Source organism: Phascolarctos cinereus, unplaced genomic scaffold (genome assembly GCF_003287225.1).
Source record: "Phascolarctos cinereus isolate Bilbo 61053 unplaced genomic scaffold, phaCin_HiC Scaffold_7;HRSCAF=346, whole genome shotgun sequence".
NCBI lineage: Eukaryota > Metazoa > Chordata > Mammalia > Diprotodontia > Phascolarctidae > Phascolarctos > Phascolarctos cinereus.
This window is the reverse complement of record NW_027556180.1, coordinates 10,639,024-10,661,690: the sequence shown is the minus strand read 5'-3', so window position 1 is coordinate 10,661,690 and position 22,667 is coordinate 10,639,024. Positions and strand designations below refer to the sequence as shown.

Here is a 22,667-nt window from a genome sequence, read left to right as displayed (position 1 = left end):
TTTTTGAATGGAATTAATTTTTAATGGGCTTTGCAAACTTTAAATGGCTACTTAAAATGGCATTTGTCCCTCAGTTTTACAGTAAGTAAAGCCTGGTGCCATGGGAGGGTGCTGCTGGACTTGGAATCAGAGGATCAGCAATCGGCAGGTCCCCTTTGACACTTACTAGCTACCTGACCCTGGGAAAGTCACCTCACTTCCTCTAGGTCTCGGTTTTCTCTCTTGTAAAATGAGAGGGTTGGACTGAATAGTCATTCTGAGGTCCCTTTCAGAACTAAATTTCTTATCCTCAGGAGAGTGGAATAATTAAAAGGTCCCGGCTTCGGGGTTCTGGGCAAAATGGAAAGAGTACCTCATCTCGGCCTTGAGGTGAGCTCTGTCAGGTGGTTAAAGTTCCATCTCTGGCTATGCCAGCCACACCCACCTTCTCTGAACCCGCCCCAGGCTGGCGAGGTCTTTCCTCCCAAGCTGGACACCTAGGCACAGTCTGCTGGCGCTCCAGCCACAGGCTGATTCGAACACAGGCAGCTCTTTGTTCCCCGGGAGTCTTTCATTGCGGAATGTCCTTGGGGCTGCTTCCCAAATGGAGGTAAGAGAGGCGGGCAGAACTCGGGGCCCCCAGGCAGCGGTGGAAGGCTTAGGCTGACTGAGGTTGAATAAGAAAGCTCTAATATGAGTAGGTTTTAAGATAAGCTGGAAGGGAATGAGCCTTCCCCTGGCCCCCACATTATTGTTTGGTTTTTCAAAAAACACCCAAATCATCTTTGCTTCAGCTTTCTGTGATACCTTTTCCATTAAGCAAGACAAAGTTCACAGACTGGATTCCAGGGGGTAGGCACATGAATAGTTCCTTTTAGGCAGCTCTTCTGCCCTGGCCCCTGAATCATGGATGCTCGGGTGGAAAAGGCACATGTCCCTCCCTCTCCCCCTGCACCGCTTGGCAGTTTCCGCCTGGCGGCCTTGCTCATCTTACTGTTTGAGCCCACCAGCATCTAGCCCACGGCCAAACATTTGTGTCACCGCCCCCTCCCCGCCTCCCCTCCAGCCTAAGCGTGAGGTGTTAAGATGGCTTGGCCCTATGTGAAGGTTTCTATCTTTATGTCCTTAGGAAACGTTCACTTTGAACCGACATTTCTCCCTGCCTTTCAGGCAGTCAGAGGTGACTGTTTGAAAGCCTGGAACCATCTCAAGATGCTACTTCAGAGGCTGGGAAAAACAGCTTTCTGCCCCTGCCTCTATCACAAAATGTTCCCAGATTGTTAGAAAGACAAATACGTTCTCCTAAGTGTGGAGTAGGGGCATGAGGGGGGAGAGAGTCCTCCTTCTCCTCCTCCTCTCTCTCTGTCTCCGTCTGCCCCGAAGTTACTGCCAGGCTACCTGGTTCAGGCATTGCTTTCACTTTTTCTTAAGTTCTTAAGTGAATGGAAGAATACAGATGTTTGGGACAAATCTCCAGATTCAGCTTGATAATCCTACCCTCTAAGGACCTCACTCTGCCTCCTCCCTTCCTCTCCTGCCCGGTAAGGAAGTACTGCTAACATTGTCATGATTTGGACATAAACCTCATAAAGACATTACAGAGAATCCAAGGCGAGCTTTTAAGCTTGTCGTTTAAGGGACAAGAAAACAATCACCTGTGCTTTGGCCTGGTTCTCTTGCTGCTACAGCAGGAAAAGAAAGCAAGAGGTAAATCTTGGGGGGCCTACTTTCCCTTTGAATAATAAGCAAGTGCAGTGTTTTTTTTTTTGGTGTTTTAAGATTTAATTAACTTTTTTGGTAAGGGTTGTGAGGAATGGGTTTAGTAAAAAAAAGTTCAGTAGACAAATGCACATTTTAAACCTTTCTTTCAAATTGCAGTTCTAATGTTCCTTCCCTTCTCTTTAAATTTAGTTCACCAATAATGAGCACCTGCTATGTTCAAGGAGACTGGGCTAGGGACTGGGGAGAGAAGACAAACCACACCAAACAGCCTCTGCCCTCAGGGAGCTTACATTCTGTTGTGTGTGTACAATGACAACGTAATAATCGCTAGCATTTATAGAGTACTTTCACGTTTACAAAGTGCTTTAGAAATGTCTCATTTGATCTTCATAACAACCTTGGAAGACATGTGCTATTATTACCCCCATTTTACAGATAGGAATTTGAGGCTGAAAGAGGTGAAGCAATTTGCCCAGAGTTACACAACTAGGCAGAGTCTGAGGCTAGATTTGAACTCGAGTCTTTCTAACTCAGGATTGAGAGCTCTATCCACTGAGCCATTCCAAAGGGGAGAAAACACTCAAAGGGAAAGGAATCAAGAAACACTTTGTGTACCAGGTGGCGTGCAGGCCGTGCTTTGCAGGAAGCTGGAGATACTGTGAGGTCAGGGTGAAAAGGGTATTCAGGTATGTGGAGCCACTTGCAAAGGCACATGATGCAGACAGGTATACAATTTTTCCTCCTCTTCATCTGGGAATGGACAGTGTCTTTCTTGTTCAGTCATTTTTCAGTTGTATCTAACTCTTGTGACCCCATTTGGGGTTTTCTTGGCAGAGACACTGGAATGGTTTGCCATTTCCTTCCTCCAGCTAATTTTACAGATGAAGAAACTGAGGCAGACAGGGTGAAATGACTTGTCCAGGGTCTCACGGCTAGTAAGTATCTGAGGCTGAATATGAAGTCAGTCACTCTACCTATTGTGCCACCTAGCTGCCCATACAGAGTCTTATCTTGTCCCAAATTTATCCAATATGGTAGATAGACATGTTTGAAGGCTCTCCTTGTGAGAAGTGGTTTGAGTGAGTTTGCCTGGTCTCTGGTATTGATTGTAGGGATTCTGAACCTTTTTTTGTGTGCATCTGGGTCCCTTGGTCCAGACATATAGTGATCTGATGAAGCCCATGGACCCCTTCGCAGAATCATGTTTTTAAATGCAGAAAATAAAATGCAAAGGATTACAAAGGAAGCCAATTATCTTAAGAAATAGTTATCTATATCTATACATATTTTAAAAATGCAAGGACCCCAGGTTAAGAACCCCTGTGAGAGGCAGTGTGGCCTAGTAGATAGGGAACTGGCCTCAGAGAGAAGCGCTGGGTTCCTCTGACACCTCTGACATAGGCTGGCTGTGCCACCCTGTACCAGTCCCTTCAGTGCTCAGTGCCCTCAAGCACCTCCAAGATGGAAAGTGACAGAGCAGGCTTTACCTGCATTGGCTGAGGGAGTCTGATCCCTAGGAATTCCCTACACCATGAGTGAAATCCCCCTCGGGCAGTGAAAGAACTGATTCTAAAACAGAGCCTGATTTGGTCCTACCCCAGGAAGGCTAGCGTTTCCTTCTGCTTCCCTAGAAACAGTGGAGGAAGGGAGAGTATCCTTGTCGCCTGAGGAGCAGAGGAAGAGAGACTTGGGAAGGTTTCTTCACAGGAAGAGAGACTTGGGAAAGTTTCTTCCCAGGCTGTCTCTGAGCCTGTCTGCTCTGATGCATCCATTTCCCATCATATGGCCCACCCTGACCACCCATCTAAGTGGCATTGGGAGAGGGCAGGAAAGCAGCCTGGGGGGATGATGGTTAGGTTGCTTGGGGTCTGCCCTGCATCCTCGTTCACAGGCTCTGTCTTCTGGAAGCTCAGGTGCTGGGTTAGAGCTGCTGCCCTAGATAAGCCTCACCCATTTTATTGCACCCTTTGTGTGCGGGTCCTGGAGTATTAGCAACTCAGCCACGAGCCCTGTACCTGGGCATGGTCCTCTCTCCCTCCCAGTGACCTCCCAGGAAGGAGATCCCTAGAGGGCTTTGGGTTTCCATTCCCTTCATGTCACATGCCAGACCTGGATGACACCTTAGCTGCTATAGTCTCTGTTAGTGCCCCCCTCCCCTCCCATTCCCGAAGCACACACAACCCACAGCCACTGTCCCTGCTTCTGCCTCTAGAACTTACAGGGCTCCAGATTGCTCCCAGCAGTACTGGAATCCCCACTAGTCATTTCCTGTGTTGCCTGTGGCCCAAGGAGAGAAACCGAAAGCACAAAAGGCATCTAGGGCTTGGAGATGCAGGCTACATCACAGTATCTATTCATTCATTCATTCATTCATTTATTTATTTATTCATTCATTTACTTATTCATTCATTCATTCATTCACTCACTCATTTATTTATTTGCTCACTCACCCATTTATTTATTTATTTATTCGCTCACTCATTCATTCACTTATTTATTTATTTATTTATGTATTCATTCATTCATTCATTCATTTATTTATAAATCTATCTATCTATCTATCTATCTATCTATCTATCTATCTATCTATCTATCTATCTATCTATTTATTTTTTGCAAGGCGATCGGGGATAAATGACTTGTGCAGGGTCACACGGCTAGTGAGTATCATGTGTCTAAGGCCGGATTTGAAGTCAGGTCCTCCTGACTCCAGGGTCGGTGCTCCATCCACTGCACCACCTAGCTGCCCCATTGCAGTATTTATTAAGCTCCTATTGTGTACTAGGCTCTGTACTAGGCACCAGGCATGCAAAGAAATAAAATTGGTCCTATACTCAAAGGAATTTACATTCTAACCAAGTACTCGCTCTCCCTTTCATGCATATGTAGCCATCATAGCGTTACTAGGGCAGGGGCAGTGGAAGGAAAATCCCCTCCTTCCCCCAGTCCAGGAAGACATTTTCCTGCAAAAGTATAGCTCCCTGTCTGGGGCTGACTTTTCTTTCAGTTGCTTCTTCTGAAGTTCCTGAAAGTGTTCTCTGCTCACAAGCTCAGATGAGCAAACCCTTTAAAAAGTTGGGCAAAACTAGCTCTCAGGTAGAGTCTGTTCATGGATGCATCAGTGCAAAAGGGCAGCCAGGCCACTAAGACTTTTTCTAGCTGCTGATCTGAGCCTTGGAGAAAGCTAGGGACTGATTTTTAAGAGATGGAGTTGAGGACAAGTGGATTCCAGGCATGAAGGGCAGCCAGGGTAAAAGTACCAAGATGGCAGACGCAGTGCTGAATTTGAAGACCATTTGGCTGGCAAGTAGAGCATATGGAGGTCAGTGAGTGATGTACAGTCTGCTTGCAAAGAAGGGCTGGAGCCAGATTGTGAAGAGCCTCAAATGCCAAGCTGAGGAGCTTCTAGTTAGGCTACCTTGGAGGTAATAGGGAGCCAGGAAAGTTTCTTGAGCAGTGAACTGACCTGATCAGATCTTTGCTTTAGGATGATGATTTTGGCCACTGCTTGGAGAAGACTAGAAACTGGAAGTCTAATTAGCAGGATGTTGTGACAGTTGAGGTCATGGCTCCTGAGTCTCTGAATCTGAGTGACAATCCTGTAGGTGGATGGAAAGGGGTAAACAAGAGAGCTGTCATGGTGGCACATGTCAGTAGATTGGATCTGGGGATGGGGGTGGGAGACAGGTAAGAGTGTAGGATAATAGGGACCTGAAGCATAAGGACAGTGATGTCCTCAGCAGACATAGAGAGTTTGGAGTAGTAGTGCTTTAGAGAAGGAATTTAATGAATAATTTCCATTTGGGATATGTTGAGCTTGACAGGATAATGATATGATGGTATAACCAGGTGGAGATGTCCAACAGCTGGTTGGGTAAACAAAAGGGTAGAGGTTAATTCAGACATTTTCCTCCTCTCCTTTCAGTTCTATATTCTGAGACTCTATATTGTTATTATTATTAATTACCAAGTGGTTGCACCAGCTCCCTAAGGGCAGGGATTGGGTCTTCTTCATGAAAAGCAGTATGCTAGAGTGGACAGAGGGCTGAAACTGGAGAAAGGAAGACCTGAGGTCCAAATGTGTCTTTGGCATTGACTAGCTGTGTGACCAGCAAGTCACTTCACCCTCTTTGCCTCAGTTTTCTCATTTGTAAAATGAGCTTGAGATGGAAATGGCAAACCACTCTAGTATCTTTGTCAAGAAAACCCCAAATAGAGTCATGAAGAGTCATTCACAAGTGAAAAGATAGAAGAACAAGGTGTGTGACCCCGGCAAGTCACTTAACCTTTTTGAGCCTCAGCTTCCTTATTTGTTAACTAGAACAGTATCTGAAAGACAGAGCTCAGGAAACTTGGGGAGTTCACGTGAGCTCAATACATGCAATGCCTGCTTTTTCTTTAGCATTCCCCTGGATTTTGAAGGCACTGAGGGGAAGTATTGGTGGCCTGTGTGGCCTCAGGGTATCAGCTTGAGGAGAGCTGCCAAAAACTGTTTTAATTGTTGTGCTGTGGAGATAAAATCTTTTAAAAGAGAACTGAGCTTCCTTGCTTTGTGGAATCCCCAGAGGAGAGGGAAGCTGGTGGTCCACAAACTTGCTGTATGTTGCAGGATTGGGGAACATTCTGTCTTCTGGTTAGGGGCTGCCTTCTCCCCACACTGGGCACTAGTGAATGAGGTCTGGCAGTGTTTGACCTGCTCGTGAGTGGCAAACGTACCAGAGAGGCCAGCAAGAGGACTCATATGGGAAGTCACCTTAAGATGGGTCATGGGCTTTATAGAAGGGGCAATTAGTGATACTGATGGATAAGAGATAGTGATCAGAAGCATAGACCACTGGTTTGGCACTCAGCCAAAAGTTGGCCATGACCTTTAAGTAGTTGGATAAGGAGTCACCACTTGCCCTCCAGTGAGGTTGGCACCTCCCCCTTTCATGACTGTGACATTGCTAGTCATAACTCTCTACCTGATAACTCTCTATAGAGTACAGCCTCTAGGAATGTCCGTTGAATGAATGAATGTGAAGTTGGGAAAGTAAGCAGGTTACCAGCAGGCTGGATGTTTATATAAACATCAAAGTCCATTCAATAAATGTACTAGAATCTTTCATGAAGTCTAATTGTTAAGCACTTATTAAGTACCTACTATGTACTGGGTATTTTGCTAAGTTCAATAATGTGAATTTGTATTTCTTTGGATCATGTGAAATTCAAGAGACAAAAATCTTAGTGGGAAATGGGGCTGAGCCCAATTTGGTAAAATATACATGTGTATTAGACACATATATACATATGTATGTGTGTATATATGTATACACACATATAACATCTATAAATTAAACATTTTATAGTAATAGTCTTTACATTTTAAACCCTGAAATAAATGAGGTAGGATCTGAGCAGGGGCTAGGAAGCTGAGAGCATGAGCATTACAGACTGGTTTGTTCCTGTCATGACATGGATATCCCATGTGGGATAAATGGTGGCCGTGGGCTGGAAGCCATTAGGATCCACATGGGCTTCCCAGAACTTGCACAGACCCTTTCCACCTGGACATACGTGAAAGATGCCTGGTGTTATAGCTAAACTTGAGAGCGTCACCTGGTGGCCAACGTAGAGACGGAACTCTCTGAGTTCAGAGTGCCTTGGAGAGGCAAGTGGGGAGGTCTACGTACTCACCTTCCTTTCCACCTCCAGTGTCCAGTTCTTTACCACCAAGGCCAGGTGTTTTTGTTCAGAGGAAAACTTAACTGTAGCAATAATCTCAGGGATGGAAAAAAAACAGGCAAATGCTAAAGAAAAGACAAGGCTTGCTGGGCAGGCATTACATATATGAGGGATTTTGCAAACTTTCAAGTGCTATATCATTGTATTGTCCCTAGCACCTAGAATATAGCCTAACACATACCAGGTGATTCATGAATTTTTGTGGAGTGGCTGAAGGTAAGACGGAGGAGAAGGAAGAATTGTATTCCACTATGAGAAGTCCCCTGAGCATTCTTGGGGTTTTGCATTTCTGTGGCTTGTAGTGATGAACTTGGGATATCTTTGCAAGCAATGAATGAATCACTGGTTTTCCTGAGCCCCAAGAGCAAAATTTGCCGTGTGAAAAGGGAGGGGACGTGTGTGTGTGCCCCCAAGCAGTGTGTACTCACCGCTTGTTCTGTAAACTGGTACACTCTACATTATGCTGTTTACAAGAAAAGTTGTGTTGACGACTTCTGATTTTCCATTACTGTCACTTTGGGGTTTAACTCCCCCTCCCATCTGACCCCTTCCTTATGACACAGGAAAAACAGTTAAGCAGAAAATCTGACACTGTATGAAATGGCCTGTCCCATAGTCCTCTGCTTCTCTGCTAAGAGGAAGGAGATATGCTGCATTCTGATGCAGTCTTGACCTAAGATCATTTTGTAGTAAAGAAATTAATACATTGTAAGCTAGCTTCACAGAAACGTTCTAACACCCTTTCCTCTTCCTTCACCCCAATGGTCTAATGTTGTTTGACGCATTCATAATGTTGCTCTTATGGAACAGCCTGGTCCTCTGTGACGTCATTTCATCTAAATTCCACCCCCCCCCCAACGGTTGGGCAGCTAAATGACCCAGGAGAAAGACTGCTGGGTCTGGAGTCAGCAAGACTCATCTTCCTGAGTTACAATCTGGCTTCAGACACTTACTAGCTGTGCGAGGCTGCACAAGTCAACTCGTCCTGTTTGCCTTAGTTTCCTCATTTGTAAAACAAACTGGAGAAGGAAATGGCGAATCGTTCTAGTATCTTTGCCAAGGAAACCTTAAATGGGGTCATGAAGCGTTGGGCGTGAGTGCTGTGACTGAACAAATTACGTCAGACTTCATGCCAAGCACTGGGGATACAAAGAAAGGCGAAAAACAGCTCCTTCTCTGAAGCAGCTCGAAGTCTAGTGGGGGAGATGACGTACACAAACCTATGTGCAAACAAGCTCTCTGCAGGAGAACTGGAGCTAGTCGGAGCAGGAAGGCACTAACCTTAGAAGGGATTGGGAAAGGCTTCTCGTGGAAGATGGGATTTAAGGCAGGAAGAACAAGAGAAAGAGGTGAGGAAGGAGAGAATTCGGGGCATGGGAGCCAGCGTGGAAAATGCTTGGAGTTGGAATTAAGGAACAGCAAGGAAACCAATGTCATTGGATGGAAGTGTATGTGGGGGCAAGGTGGAAGGAGACCAGAAAGGCAGGAGGCAGGACGAGGCAGGAAGGGCTAAAATGCCAAGGGGATCTCAAAACTTAAATACCCCTAGGGAAATTCAGCGGCATTTACCACATCTGTTTTAATCAGATAATCAGATCAATAGTAACTGGGATGGCATCTTTGGAAGTTGGAATGGATAATTAATTGGGGTGGAAAGGTAGGAGGGGTGGGGGATTTGGGGCACTCAGAGGGAACTATGTGTTTGGGGAGCAGGGTAGTTGAGGCAGAAGAAAGATTGAGAAAAGCAGGAGAGTGACAGACCCATTTTCTTTGCTTTCCAATTGCATTTAGGATCCTGACTGAAGTTAGTGGGCTTGGTGTCAAGGTTACAATCAGAACTACAGCCATAGTAGTTTTTATTTTCTTTAGTGAGGCAATTGGGGGTAAGTGTCTCCCAGAGTCACACAGCTAGTAACTGTTATATGTCTGAGACCGAATTTGAACTCAGGTCCTCCTGACTCCAGGGCCGGTACTCTATCCACTGTGCCACCTCACTGCCCCAAATATAAAAACATAATAGTTTTAATTGGTTCTGTCATCACTAAGGTTTGGTTGTAATATGTTTTTGATATTATCAATGAGGCAGCAATGTTGACTGGGTTAGCATTAGGATGCTTTTGCCTGTAGTTTGAATAGTTATAAAACCATAGCTTTTCCTATTTCTGCCTGGCCTCCCCAGTCCAGGAGCATCCTACCCAAGTCTGTTGTCCCCATCTAAGTCAGGTTGTTTCTTGTTCCATAGGAACAGAAGAGGAGGGAAAGAGAAAAAGGAGGGCAACTTGGAGATGTGTCCATGTGGTCTCTACCTTGTCTTTCTACTGTTATTATTGGAACAACGTTGGTGGGGGGATTTCCCCATTTGCTCCCAAGTGTACTTTGTATGTACCTCTGCAAACATGTAAAATATGCAAAATGTGTAAAGTGTTATTTCCTTGGAGTCCCTCAACACTCTTGTGAGGGAAGACAAATTGAATGTAATGGCCATTTTCCAGAGAAGTGAAGTTCAGGTCATAAGCCAGTGTGTGGAGAAGTTGGAGCTCCAAGGCAGCTCCCTGACTGAGCTTTTCCATTACACTAGAATCTGCCAGATAAACAAGCTCCATGGGCCGGGTATATTTGCTGGTTTTTCTGGTCCAAATTTGCTGATGTGTTTGCGGTAGGTAAGCTTGGCCCCTTGCAACACAGTAAGAAGTGATTTCTCACAATAGAAGAGGAGCTAGATTTGGAGACCTGGGTTTAAACCTGGTTCCACTATTTACTATCTGTATGCTCTTGTGCAAGTCACTTTTTTTTTGTTGTTTGTTTGTTTTTGTTAGGCATTGGGGTTAAGTGACTTGCCCAGGGTCACATAGCTAGTAAGTGTTATGTGTCTGAGACTGGAGTTGAACTCAGGTCCTCCTAACCCCAGGGCTGGTGCTCTATCCACTGCTCCACATAGCTGCCCCTGCAAGTCACTTCTCCCAGAGCCTCAGTTTCCTCTTCTGGGCTAGATAGCTTCTAAGATCATTTCAAACTCTAAATCTGTGAGTCTGGGCTCCCATGAGGGTGCTAGGGGATCTCCATGTCCCCTTCCTGCTCAAGGCCTTGTGATCCTTCAGTCTTGAGCTCTGGTACTGCAGGGTATTCATTCAGGCTAAGCCTGGATTCCAAGAAGGGGGAGTTTCTTGTTCTAAGTTACTCTATGTAATCCATGCTACAAAACAGGCAAGCTTGCCTGAGGAACTTCTGGGTCAGAGGAGAGGAGCAATCATCACTTGGCCGTGTCTGGGTCCTCCTACCTACTTGACTCTGTCAACAAATGTTCGCCTTCCTGGAAATTGTGTTGTCTCCATCCCAGAGCCCCTTCGTGTGTGGTCAGTTGCTCTGACCACCCTTGTCATTTCCACTTTGTTGTACAGACAATTCGGGTTCATAGTGTTAGACTCCAAACATCATGACCCTCTGTCACTCACGGAAAGACCAAGTACAGGAATCTTGGCAGTTTTTTCATTCCCTGCCCCACCCCCCATTTTCCTCCTTTCAGATTCATCCTTAACTACTCTTTTTATGAGCTTAGTCAGATTAGATCTCTTGCCAAGTTTTCTGTAAACTGGTTTTCCTTCCACTGCTTCTCACTGTTTTATGAAATAATACTGCTCCAAGGCTCCCATCCTTCTCCTTTATATCAGATTTGCAAACACGTTTATGTTTTAAATAGGATTGCCATAGGTCACCATGACTCTCAGAGACATAAGATTAAGCCCTTAGTAGCTGACATAGTTTCTAGGTTCTCTTGGTTTCCCTTTTCTAGAGACTGACTTACATTGGTTGAATTTCCTTATAATATCATGATAATCTGGGACAATATTCACACAGATGTGCACACACACATATGTATATATACATATGTAATCATATATTCCTTTGCAGACACATACTACTTGAAGCTAACAATATAGGGTTTATTGACAATATATAAGCCAACAAAGAGATACACAAAAAGGATGCACGGATCAGGATGCCAGGCGTAGCCCTTTCAAACAAGAACATTTGCAAGTTATGAGAGCAAGTTACAGAAACTGTGAGATGCAGGGCATGCCCTAGTCAGGCTGCAGTTGTACCTAATAGAGGCTGAGGCTTCTTTATGTATGAGTGTATCATTCTGTACCTTGGACAGTAACTGAGGCTTTGCAGTCCTTTTACATGTGAAAAATCAGCAGAGATAATGAACTTGCTCTGAGGGCATAGATTGCCTCTCTACCTTCCCCCCCAGCCACTCATTTCCATAGACCAGATAGATAGGAGAAACTTAATAAAAAAATGGGGGAACCCCGAATCCCAGAGCTGCTTGGTAATTTCAGCAAATAATGTTTGCCTGTTTGTGCTTAATTTGTGGAGATGGAGATTTGGGAAATGTACGGGATGGTCACTATAAATCAAGGTGTGGTTTCTTACTAAGAGAACTCAGTCCTGAATCAGGAAAAGTAGTCAAAGGGAAAGGCTAGTATCAAAATGACTCTAACCTCCCATCTCCTGTCTTGGAGGTCACACACCTCTATGCTGAGGCCCTGAGGAAAGAGAAGCAGAGAGGCTTCTTTCAGGTCTAAGCCAAGGGTCATTGCTCTTTCTGAAAGAGCACCAAGCATTTTAGCTGAGGATTATATTTCAGCTGAACCTGAAGTTGGAAATGGTGGAGTCTATGAGTGCCCACTGAGGAATAAGTGAGGTTGTCTTGAGAGGACTGACCCATCTGGCAGAGGTTCCATGCTAGCTAGCTCAGCAGTGAACTTCATTGTGACTGTATCATGAGAGTAAAGACATTCAAGGTTCTTCAGTTCCACAGGGAGAAAGGGCATTGAAACCTTGTAGTCTGAAAGTTGTGAATTTCCTGTTTCATGTGTGCCTCATTGACATTATACTTTAAGATTGTGGTCCAGGTTTACTTTGCCAAAATTTGTGTGTATTTGTGGGAGAGTATGTCCCAGGTTCACCAGAGAGAGTATTTGTAACTCCTGTTCTTGCTACACCATTTGAATAAATTCCTTTTCTAAGAGCTAATTGGGTTTGCTGGCTGATTGTTAATGGACAACACACTGATGGGGACCCATCAGTTATAGTTTTAGAAGGGTGGTGCCACAGGTAGTGCCATCTTTGAATCCTGAGAGTACTCACCCTTCTGGAGACCCCAACTGAAAGTGGAAATGAAGACTGGAGGAATAGAGCAAAAGTGGCACTGTACAAATGTCAGTCGGTTTGGCAGGCCACCAAATTCTCTGCTGGTCATTCTATTCCCTGAAATACAATCTTACCAGAACACTTGCTAGGTCTGAGTGGTTACAGTGACTGGAGCTGCACTATTTTACACTTTGGAAAGCAAAAATAGCTAGAACCTTTTTCAAATATATCAACAAATATTACCAATAGGTAACTCTTGAATACACCAATGATGAGTAAGCTGGATCAGTATGAACACAAGTATTAGCAGTGTTTCTCTGGTGTCTAGGCAAGGCACGTGGTGGGTAACCCACACTCATGGATGGTCAGCCAGCTTTCTTGTCTCCTCCACTAGGTGATGTTTCATTCCACCCCCTTACTGGTAATGTGTATTGGTGTGGCCACGGAGGCACCTTCCACTCACACTGCATGGGTTTTTACAAACACTGCCCACAAGCATAAATTAGGAACTCCTAGCAAAGTTCAGCACAAGAGCAGAGAAAAACTTGCTTGGACATTTGCAGAGTCATGACCTCTGAGGCATCTCAGGAAGGATCAAATTCTGAATTTAATAAACAGTAAAACAAACCCCTAGCATTTCCATATACAAAGTAGAATAGAAAAAAAAGGATTGTACATGGAACCAATGTTCTCTATTACATTCAGCTTGCTTTCTCTTTTAAGTACAAAAATTAAGAACAAAACTTAACCTGTAACTTTCAAAGCTGTCCTGCTTGTTTGTATTTCCTTCTGGTCTTCCATTGGTTTTCTTCCTTTATGAGAAGCATATCCCACCCAGACTTCATTTGGAGACATCCCATCATATGTTGCGAAGCCCGTCTCCCACCATGCAACTCTAACCATGGCTTTCCTCCAGACAGTGCATGAAGATTGGTTCTGTGCACTCTAGCATCCCAACTTGAGGTATGTATGGCTCATTCCCCATCTTTTACTACTCAGGGTGGCCATCAAATTATGCCCAGCCCAGATCCCAGAGATGGGAGACAGGGGAAACTGTGACGAATCAGCTGAACTCCAGGAAGTGGATGCATGTGCCTTGAATCCGGAAATCCCAGAGGGCCTCGTCTTTTCTCACTCCACTTGGGAAATGCACCCAAGCCAGTCTCCATATCTTCTCCCCTCTGCCTTAGATTCTCTGGCCAGGAGGAAGTAGCTATGAGACCATGGCCTTGCCAGACAGCTTTGACCTTCTGCTACATGGCTGTATTTCCAGTGAGGCCTTCCCAATTGGGTTCTACTTGTCAGCACTCAGTTTTGGGTGTGAACCTTCTCTAAGTCATAGAGTCAACTGTAATGGCTGTTTCTATAGGGCAAAATGTAGAGTCCCTGATGGATGGGAGGCTTAAGGGCAACATTTTCAAGACAGCTATTCCAATGTCCTATTAGTTATCCAGGTCATTAAAAACATCTCAGATTCCCTTCTGTACTCTATACATGTATATCTAGGATCTCAGATAGGAATATTCTTCTCCTTACATTCAAAAGGGGAGGGATACCCACAGATTTTTGCATAATGATTCTAATTTTGCCTTCATAATTGAGGTCATTGGATCATAGATCCAGAGCTATAGGGGTATCCAGAAACCAACTAGTCTCATATCTTCATTTTACAGATGAGGACACTGCATCCCAGGGAGGTTAACTAGATTGCCCAATCTCACAAGTAGTGAGTGTTAGAGACAGGGTTTGAACTCTGGTCCCCTTTTCTAGAGTTAGTGTTCTTTCTATTATACTGGAAATAAGCTCATTGGGTGGAGGATGCCCTTGGACCACACTAAGGCATGCAGGTGGAAGCCCAGTCCACTGACGGATCAGCAGTGTGCATGTCTGGGATGGGCCCTGCACATAGATGGGCAATGATTGCAATTCAAAAAGGATGGATCTGCATTTGGGAAATTGTGTGCCACTGTCGACAACTTGAAGTCATTCCCCTGCAGAAAAAGCCATCTTTTAAACCTAACCATTCCCCAAGGGATGCCACATGGTTTTGATTCTTGAAATATCACATCCTGGGAAGGATCAAAGTTATGCCAATGACTTCTCCCAGGGTTGCTAGGCTACTCCTGCTCATCAGTATGTTGAGCTGCTGTTTAAAATGTCCTCTTTCTTTCTTATTTGAGGTAGGATGGTTAGAGGTTAGAAGGCTGGGCTTGGATTCGGAGAGATTTGGCTCCAAAGTGCGCACTTCAGAGCCAGACTGGCTTTGGGCAAATCCCTTCAGCTTTCAGTTCCCAGAGCAACTCTAAGCTAGGATTCAAGTGAGCAGTTCCTTCATAGGTCTGGCTGAGACCAAAATTCTGCTTAGCTTTGCTATGGTTCTTGCTCTCTTCATGCCCAGCACATCTCTATCATTCCTTATTAGCTTTTAATTGCAGTTCAAGTCTATGCTGAAGAAACTCCCATTCAGCTTTCTGAAACTCCAGTTCCTTGAAATTAAGAGTCCCTCCCTTCTGGTAATTAAAGGCATAACGGCAACTTTAAAAGCCCTACTGGAGACTTTGCTTAGAGCTTTACTATCTGTTTGTACCCCTCACTTCATAGCCCATCTGCATGGGACTCTTCTCATTGGTGGAGACAGATCCATGCCTTTGAGAGGGCCAGAGTTGGGGAGAGCTTGGGAAAAGAGAAATCAGAAAGCTGACTTCCAGCTTTAAAAGAAAAGGATTCAGTCATGTCAGCTTCTTCCCAGAATCTTTCTCTCTTTTCAGGGACCTAAAGAGAGTCTGGAACCATGTGTCTTTTCTCTCAAAGCAAGAAGCTAGAAGACATTTTGCAGGCTTGGAACATTGAATAATCAATCTCTGCCAATGTAAATGTGCTACGTAAATGGCCTTTGAGGAAAATGACAAATGCTGGGTGGGATATGGAAAAATAGGGACATTATGGACTGTTGGTAGAGCTGTGAACTGGTTCAACCATTCTGGAGAGCAATTTGAAACTCTGCCCAAAGGGCTATAAGATTATGTGTACCCTTTGACTCAATGGTATTACCACTAGGTATGTATCCCAAAGAGATCAAAGGAAAAGGAAAAGGACCCATATATACAAAAATATTCATAGCAGCTCTTTTTGTGGGGGCAAAGAATTGGAAACTGAGGGATGCCCATCAACAAGTTGTGGTGTATGATTGTGATGGGATCCTATTGTGCTCTAAGAAATGGTGAGGGGGATAATTTCAGAAAGACATGGGAAGATTTATATGAACTTATATGATTTATATGAAAAGTGAACTGAGCAGAACCAGGAGAACATTGTACACAATAACAGTAATACTGTAAGGATTATCAACTGTGAAAGACTTAATTGCTCTAATCAATACAATGATCCAAGACAATTCCAAAGGACTCATGATGAAAAATGCTCTCCAGGGGACTTCTGCTTCTGGGAGTCAAGATGGTGGAGTAAGAGATGAGTGTCTCTTACCCTCCCTTATTAACTCCTGAAAGCCCAGAAAATATCAGCCCAGGGAAAACTCTGGCACATCTGAACCAGAAGAAAGATGGGGTACAGCAGTCCAGTAGCCCAGGTAGCCTGAGGAATTAACTGGAAAGTCCCCTCTCACCTTGGGGGAAGGGGAGCAATACAGAGTGGGAGGCATCCCACCAAGCTACTGGAAAGCCCCACCTCAGCATACCAGGAGGAAATCCTGAAGCCCAGGTGGTGGAGCAGGCAAACACCAACACCTGGACCTCTGAGTGCCCCATTGAAGGTGGGGGGACTGGTGGAAACCAGCTCAGAAAACCACCAGCATTCTACAGCAACCAGCTCTCCCAGTGCCTCAGCAAAACTAAGGGAAGCAGTGCTCCAAGAGGCCCCAGGTGGATAAAGACCCTACAACATCCATCTGAAAGAAGCTGAAGAAAGCAAAAGGAAGGAAAGGCCAGAGTGAGCAGGAAATCTCCAGGAGCCACACTACCCAATCCTACCCCTAGAGTTTCAGTGTTGCTGATTCCAGCCCAACACCAGGTAAGCTGCCAGAATCCTACAGCCTCCAACTGCCAGCATTGGAGGCCCCAGCACACAAAGCCAACAACCAGCCCCTAGGCTCCCAACACAAGAAGCTTGGGTCAGTACCCTCTACTTCCCACCAGGAGAGCTCAGTCTCTTTAAAGGCCAGGAAATAAGCAAACACCATGAGCAAAAAGAAACATATGATAGATTCTTATTACGGGAAGAGTGAAGATCAAGGCAGAAATTCTGGAGAGGACAACATTTTCAACCCACCCATATCTGGAACCTCAAAAGGGAATATGAACTGATCTGAAGCCCAAAAAGCCTTGTTAGAAGAGCTCAAGAAGGATTTTAAAAGTCAAATGAGAGAGGTAGAAGAAAAAATGGGAAAAGAAATGAGAGGGATGCAAGAAAGAGTCAATAGCTTGGAAAAGGAAGGACAAAAATTAACTGTAGAAAACAAGTCCTTAAAAAATACAATTGGCCAACTGGAAAAAAAATACACTGAGGAAAAAAAGTCTCTAAAAAATAAAATTGGCCAAATGGAGAAGGAGGTACAAAATCTAACAGAAGAAAACAACTTGTTAAAAATTAGAGTCAGGTAAATGGAAGCTAATGACTCTATGAGAGAGCAAGAATCAGTCAAACAAAAACAAAAGATTGAAAAAATAGATGAAAACATAAAATACCTCATTGGTAAAACAACTGACCTGGAAAACAGATCCAGGAGAGACAATTTAAAAATTATTGGTCTACCTGAAAATCATGATGAAAAAAAGAGCCTGGACAGCATCTTTCAGGAAATCATAAAGGAAAACTGCCCTGAGGTCCTAGAACCAGAGGGTAAAATAGCCATAGAAAGAATCCACTGATCACCTCCTGAAAGAGATCCCAAATTGAAAACACCAAGGAATATAGTAGCCAAATTCCAAAATTACCAGGTCAAAGAGAAAATACTGCAAGCAGCCAGAAAGAAACAATTTAAATATCATGGAACCACAGTCAGGATTACACAGGACCTTGCAGCTTCTACATTAAAAGACTGTAGGGCATGGAATATGATATTCCATAAGGCAAAGGAGCTTGGATTACAACCAAGGATCAACTACCCAGTGAAAATGAGCATAATCTTTCAGGGAGGAGATGGATATTCAATGAAATAGGGACTTCCATACCTTCCTGATAAAAAGACCAGAGCTCAACAGAAAATTTGATCTTCAAATACAAGACTCAAGAGAGACATAAAAAGGTAAATGGGACAGAAAGAAACAATATGTTATTAATAAGGGCAAACTGTTTACATCCCTACAAAGGAAGATGACACTTGAGAACTGTATTGTTATTATACCATGTTAAAGGGGTATACATAAAGTAGGTGGGTATAAATTGACTTTCATGTAATGATGAAAAAATTCTAATCAAGTGGGTTAAATGGATCCAAATAAGTGAATTAATCTCATCTACCTAAGAAAATGTACTGAGAGAAAAGGAAAGGAGGAGGCAGACAAGGGTAAATTACATCACAGGAAAAGGCACAAAAACCTATTACAGCAGAGGGAAAGAAGGGAGGGAGATGAGCATTGTTTGAACCTTACTCTCATCAGATTTGGCTCAAGAAGGGAATAACATAATCAGTTAGGTATAGAAATCTAACATGCCCTATAGCGGTAGGAGGGAAAGGGGGAAAGAAAAGGGAGGGGGTTAATGGAAGGGAGGTGGGACTGAGGGAGGTGGTGGTCAAAAGTAAAACATTAGTGAGGAGGGAAAAGGAGAAAGGAGAAAGAAAAGCATAAACGGGGAGAAAAGGATGGAGAGAAAGACACAGATAGTAATCATAATTGTGAATGTGATGTATGAATGTAATGGAATACTATTGTGCTATAAGAAATGATGAACAGGCTGACTTCAGATAAACCTGGAAAGACTTGTATGGTTTAATGCTGAGTGAAGTGAGCAGAACCAGGAGAATGTTGTACACAGTAACAGCCACATTGAGTGATGACTGACTTTGATAGACTTAACCCCTCTCAGCAATACAAGGATGGAAAATGGTATCCACATCCAAAGAAAGAACTATGGAGTTTGAATGCAGATCAAAGCATACTATTTGCTATTTTTTTTCTTCTGTTGTGTTTTGTTTCCTTTTTCTGGTAGTTCCTTCTATTAGTTCTAATTCTTACAACATCACTAGTGTGAAATTACATTTAATAGGAATGTATATGTATAGCCTGTGATAGATTGCGTGCCATCTTGGGGAGGGGGAGAAAAATTTAAAACTCAAAAGCTTATGGAAGTGATTGTTGATAAATTAAAATAAATTAATTAAAAAAAAGAAAAATGCTATCCACCTCCAGAGAGGTGATGAACTCTGAGTGCAGATCGAAGCAGACTTTTTTAAAAAAAATTACTTAATTTTTCTTGGAACTCAGGATTAAAAAAAAAAACAAACCCTTAAAATCAAATCTATTAAAATGGGCTCTGAGGCATGGGCTACGTGCTTTTAAGTTACACTTGTGATTTAGATGAATGTTTCATTTATTTCAGGAATTTCCCCAAAGATTACGCCAGGGAAAATGACCTTATCAATAAGTTTGGTCCATAGAGAAGGCTTGATTACATTAATATATGAAAACCAGAGCCCTAACTAGGAATTAAATTGAGCTCCAGAATGGGGCATAGGAGTTTTAATGTATGCCTGAACCTGTACAGGTAGAGGTCATGGGAGCTGAGAAGGTTGAGAACCTAAAATGTCAGGATGTTTTAAGGAGGGGGAGGGTAGGGGTGGAGAAGAGGACCGAGAGCAGGTAGTAAACTCGTTGGGAGGAGGGAGGGGGACTTTATCCATGGGTGACAGGGGCAAGGGCTTAGAGAAGAAAGGGATGGAGTTATCATTAAAGGAAGAGAGATGGCTGTTGAGTGATGGTGGCAAAAGGAGGCTCTAAAAGTGGGAGCAGAAAAGGGATTTCTTCTCCTGGCCCCCGGGTATAAGTGGAGTGGCCAGTTTTGGAGAGTCATCAGAAGAGAGCTAGGTGAGAGGATCATAGCCCTAGATCTGGAAGGGGCTTCAGAAGCCAACCAGTCCCACTCCATCAATTTACAGATGGGGAAACTGAGTCCCAAGAGTCATAGAGGCAGTAAGCATCAGAGGTGGGGGTCAAACCTGGCTCTTTTAACTCTGGATTCAGTGCTCTTTCCCCAGTATGCCTGCCTCAGTTTTCAGTGAGCACCGAAGAGAGAAAGGATAGGAGAGAAGAAGTCTAGGACCACAGATTTAGGACTAGAAGGGACCTTGTGGATGAGCTTAGAAGTCACTTAGTTCAACCCCTCATTTTGCAATAGGTCACTGAGGCTCCGAAAGACAAGGTCACTTGTCTAAGGCCAAGGAGGAAGTAAGGGGCAGAACCAGGACCTGGAATGTGGGTCCTCTGGCTCTGAAGCCATGACCCATTCCACAGGACCACAATGGAGGGAGCTTCATGGGGGCACAGTGAAGGGCAGTGAGTCACTGGGGGAAGCAAGAGCTGAGTTTGTGATGGAGAGGCAGTGGCCATGGCCATGGCCGTGGCTATACCAGTCAGCTTTGGTGTCAGTTGCCTTGGTCTTTCTATTTACACGGCTTCAGTTTATTTGTATTGCTTCTGTTTATGTCACTTCCTGGCTCATTTATTTCACCTTGAATGAGTTTCTGTTTCCCCTACTTTTGTGGATTCATCATACTCACAGTCTGCTAGCGCAACGATCATCCGCGCACTCACCTACTCTAGGACTGCTCTTTTCTCCCAGTTGACTTTGCACCCCAACATCGACTTTGCTATCATGAGATGTGCTGATATATCGATCTATCTATGTCTATATCCATGCACACAGCCATATATACATATGCACACATATATGTTGGTGTACATATATGGGCCCTTTCTTTTTCTCAATGACCTTCTTTGGGTATATGCCCAGCAGGGAATCTCAGAGTCAAGGTCGTGCCTTACACTGATACCCAGAAGTCTTATGTATAGTGGGTCCCCTGACCACACAGCTCATCCACTGAAAGTGAGGGATAGTGGCCTGCCCCACTCTAGTAGGAAAAATGGAATCTCCTTGAAAGAAGAGACTGTTTCACTCTTTGTAAGGTACTATCTGTATCCCTGGTGCCTCACTGAGTTTTGGTTGAAGGCACTCAGGGACAGGGGCTTGACTCTGGTGGGACTCCTGGGGAGTGGCAGTGGGAGACTGGACTGCCCTGGCAACTGGCTTTGGGAAAGAGTAGAGGTAGGGTGGGTTAGGGCGCCCCCCATGATGCTGGTGCCTGGGGCACAGACCCAGTTGCTGTGGGCTAGCTGCAGCCCTGGTGAAGGCTCTTCATTTTATTTCTGGGCAGCAGGCATCTCTATTCCAGGCCAGGGTCTCAGCTGTTGTACCTGTTGCAAGGAGTCAATGATGATAGGGCATGTCAGGTCTAGAGCAGAGAGGGAAACTGGGATGAATGGAACCAGCAGCTTTTGAGAATCATATCAGCTGGCCAGAGAGTGGATGGATACATTCTCCTTCTACAGTGTTTCTTTGCTCCCAACTGAAATAGGTCCCTGATATCTGAGAGGGGTTAACACCCCCATCCCCGCCCGAATATTATCTCATTTTGTCCTCTCAACAACCTTGGGAGGTAGGTGCTATTATTACCTTCCTCATTTTATGGATGAGGAAACTGAGGCAGACAGTTGTTAAGTGACTTTCCCAGGGTGACACATCTAGCGAGTGTCTGAGGTCAGAGTTGAGCTCAGGTTGTCCTGACTCTATCCCCCTGAGCTCATTCACTACCTGGAAAAAATCAAAGGGGACTCAACAGAGGTTTCTATTGATCTTAGGATCAAAGGTTTAGAGCTGGAATGGACCTTTGCTCAACCTCCCTGTTTGACATATGAGGAAACTGAGGCTGAGGAATATGAAATGACTTGCCCATGGTTACAAGGGTTAGGAGTTGCAGGGGTGAGAATTTGGCCCAAGGTTCTTGGACTCCAAATCCAGTGTTCTTTCCACTCTATTTATTATCATGCTGGGCTGTGCAGGCATGCTCAGGGAAGACATACCTCTGGTGTGTGGGCTGCTTTCCACCGTTGGTGTTCACCTCATTCACACAATTCTCACCTGTGGCTCCAGGAAGCTGTGGCATGTGCAGTGGCCACACCCCAGTAAACTGTTTAGGCAGATGGGCTGCACCAGGCTGAGGGTAACTGAGGGGTCTCAGATCCATTGGAGAGTTAGGGGGTTGTCCACCTCAAGCATGTGAGGACGTCACCTGAAGAATGGGCAGATGAAAGGACTTCACTCCAACAGCCATGAAGGTGCCTGAAGCAGGCTCTGTGGAGCTTTGGAGCTTGGTTAGACATCAGAGATATCAAGGGCATCCCTAAGTCTCACAGTTGCTAAGAATTGGATCTGAGATTTGAATTCAGGTCTTCCTGACTGTAGTCAGGTATGACGCCTACTTCCCTCCCCATGAGATCTGATGACGATGAGATGCAATAGAGTATGGATCAATTCTCTGCTGCTTGTGTTAATTTTGGCTTGGCAACTAACACAAGAATATAGAGGTTCCCCATTAGCCGGCACCACACCATCCGCATGTGGAACCATCAGTGACAGCAAACGGAGAAATATGAAATATTGTAGATAAGTTCACTTACCCTGGCAGTATACTTTCTAGGGATGTACACACGGATGATGAGATTGATGCACACATTACCAGAGTTAGCTCAGTGTTTGGGAGTCTCTGAAGAAATCATGGGAGAGAAGAGCTATCAGACTGACTACCAGACTGAAGGTCTACAGAGCTGTGGTACTGACCTCATTGCTGTATGCCGGTGAAACCTGGACAGTCTAGCAGCACCAAGCCAGAAAACTGAATCCCTTCCATTTGAATTGTCTTAGGAAGATTCTGAAGATCACCTGGCAGGATAAGATACCAGACACTGAGGTCCTTTCTTGAGCTGAAATGCCAGGCATTCAAACTATACTGCAGAGTGTGCAACTCTGATAGGCTAGCCATGTTGTTTGAATACCTGACTGCTTGCCCAGAGAACGCA

The 22,667-nt window shown here is 44.5% G+C and overlaps 1 protein-coding gene across 1 annotated transcript in view; it reads left to right on the top strand.

Annotated features, from left to right (window-relative positions):
• The first annotated feature begins 474 nt into the window (after nucleotides 1–474).
• GAL3ST2 (galactose-3-O-sulfotransferase 2) overlaps nucleotides 475–22,667 on the top strand; it is a 39,923-nt gene continuing 17,730 nt past the window's right edge. The window contains exon 1 of the mRNA XM_020989059.2: nucleotides 475–589. Within this exon, the coding sequence (XP_020844718.2) occupies nucleotides 561–589 (29 nt within the window). The 5' untranslated portion in view covers nucleotides 475–560. The remainder of the gene's footprint in view (nucleotides 590–22,667) is intronic.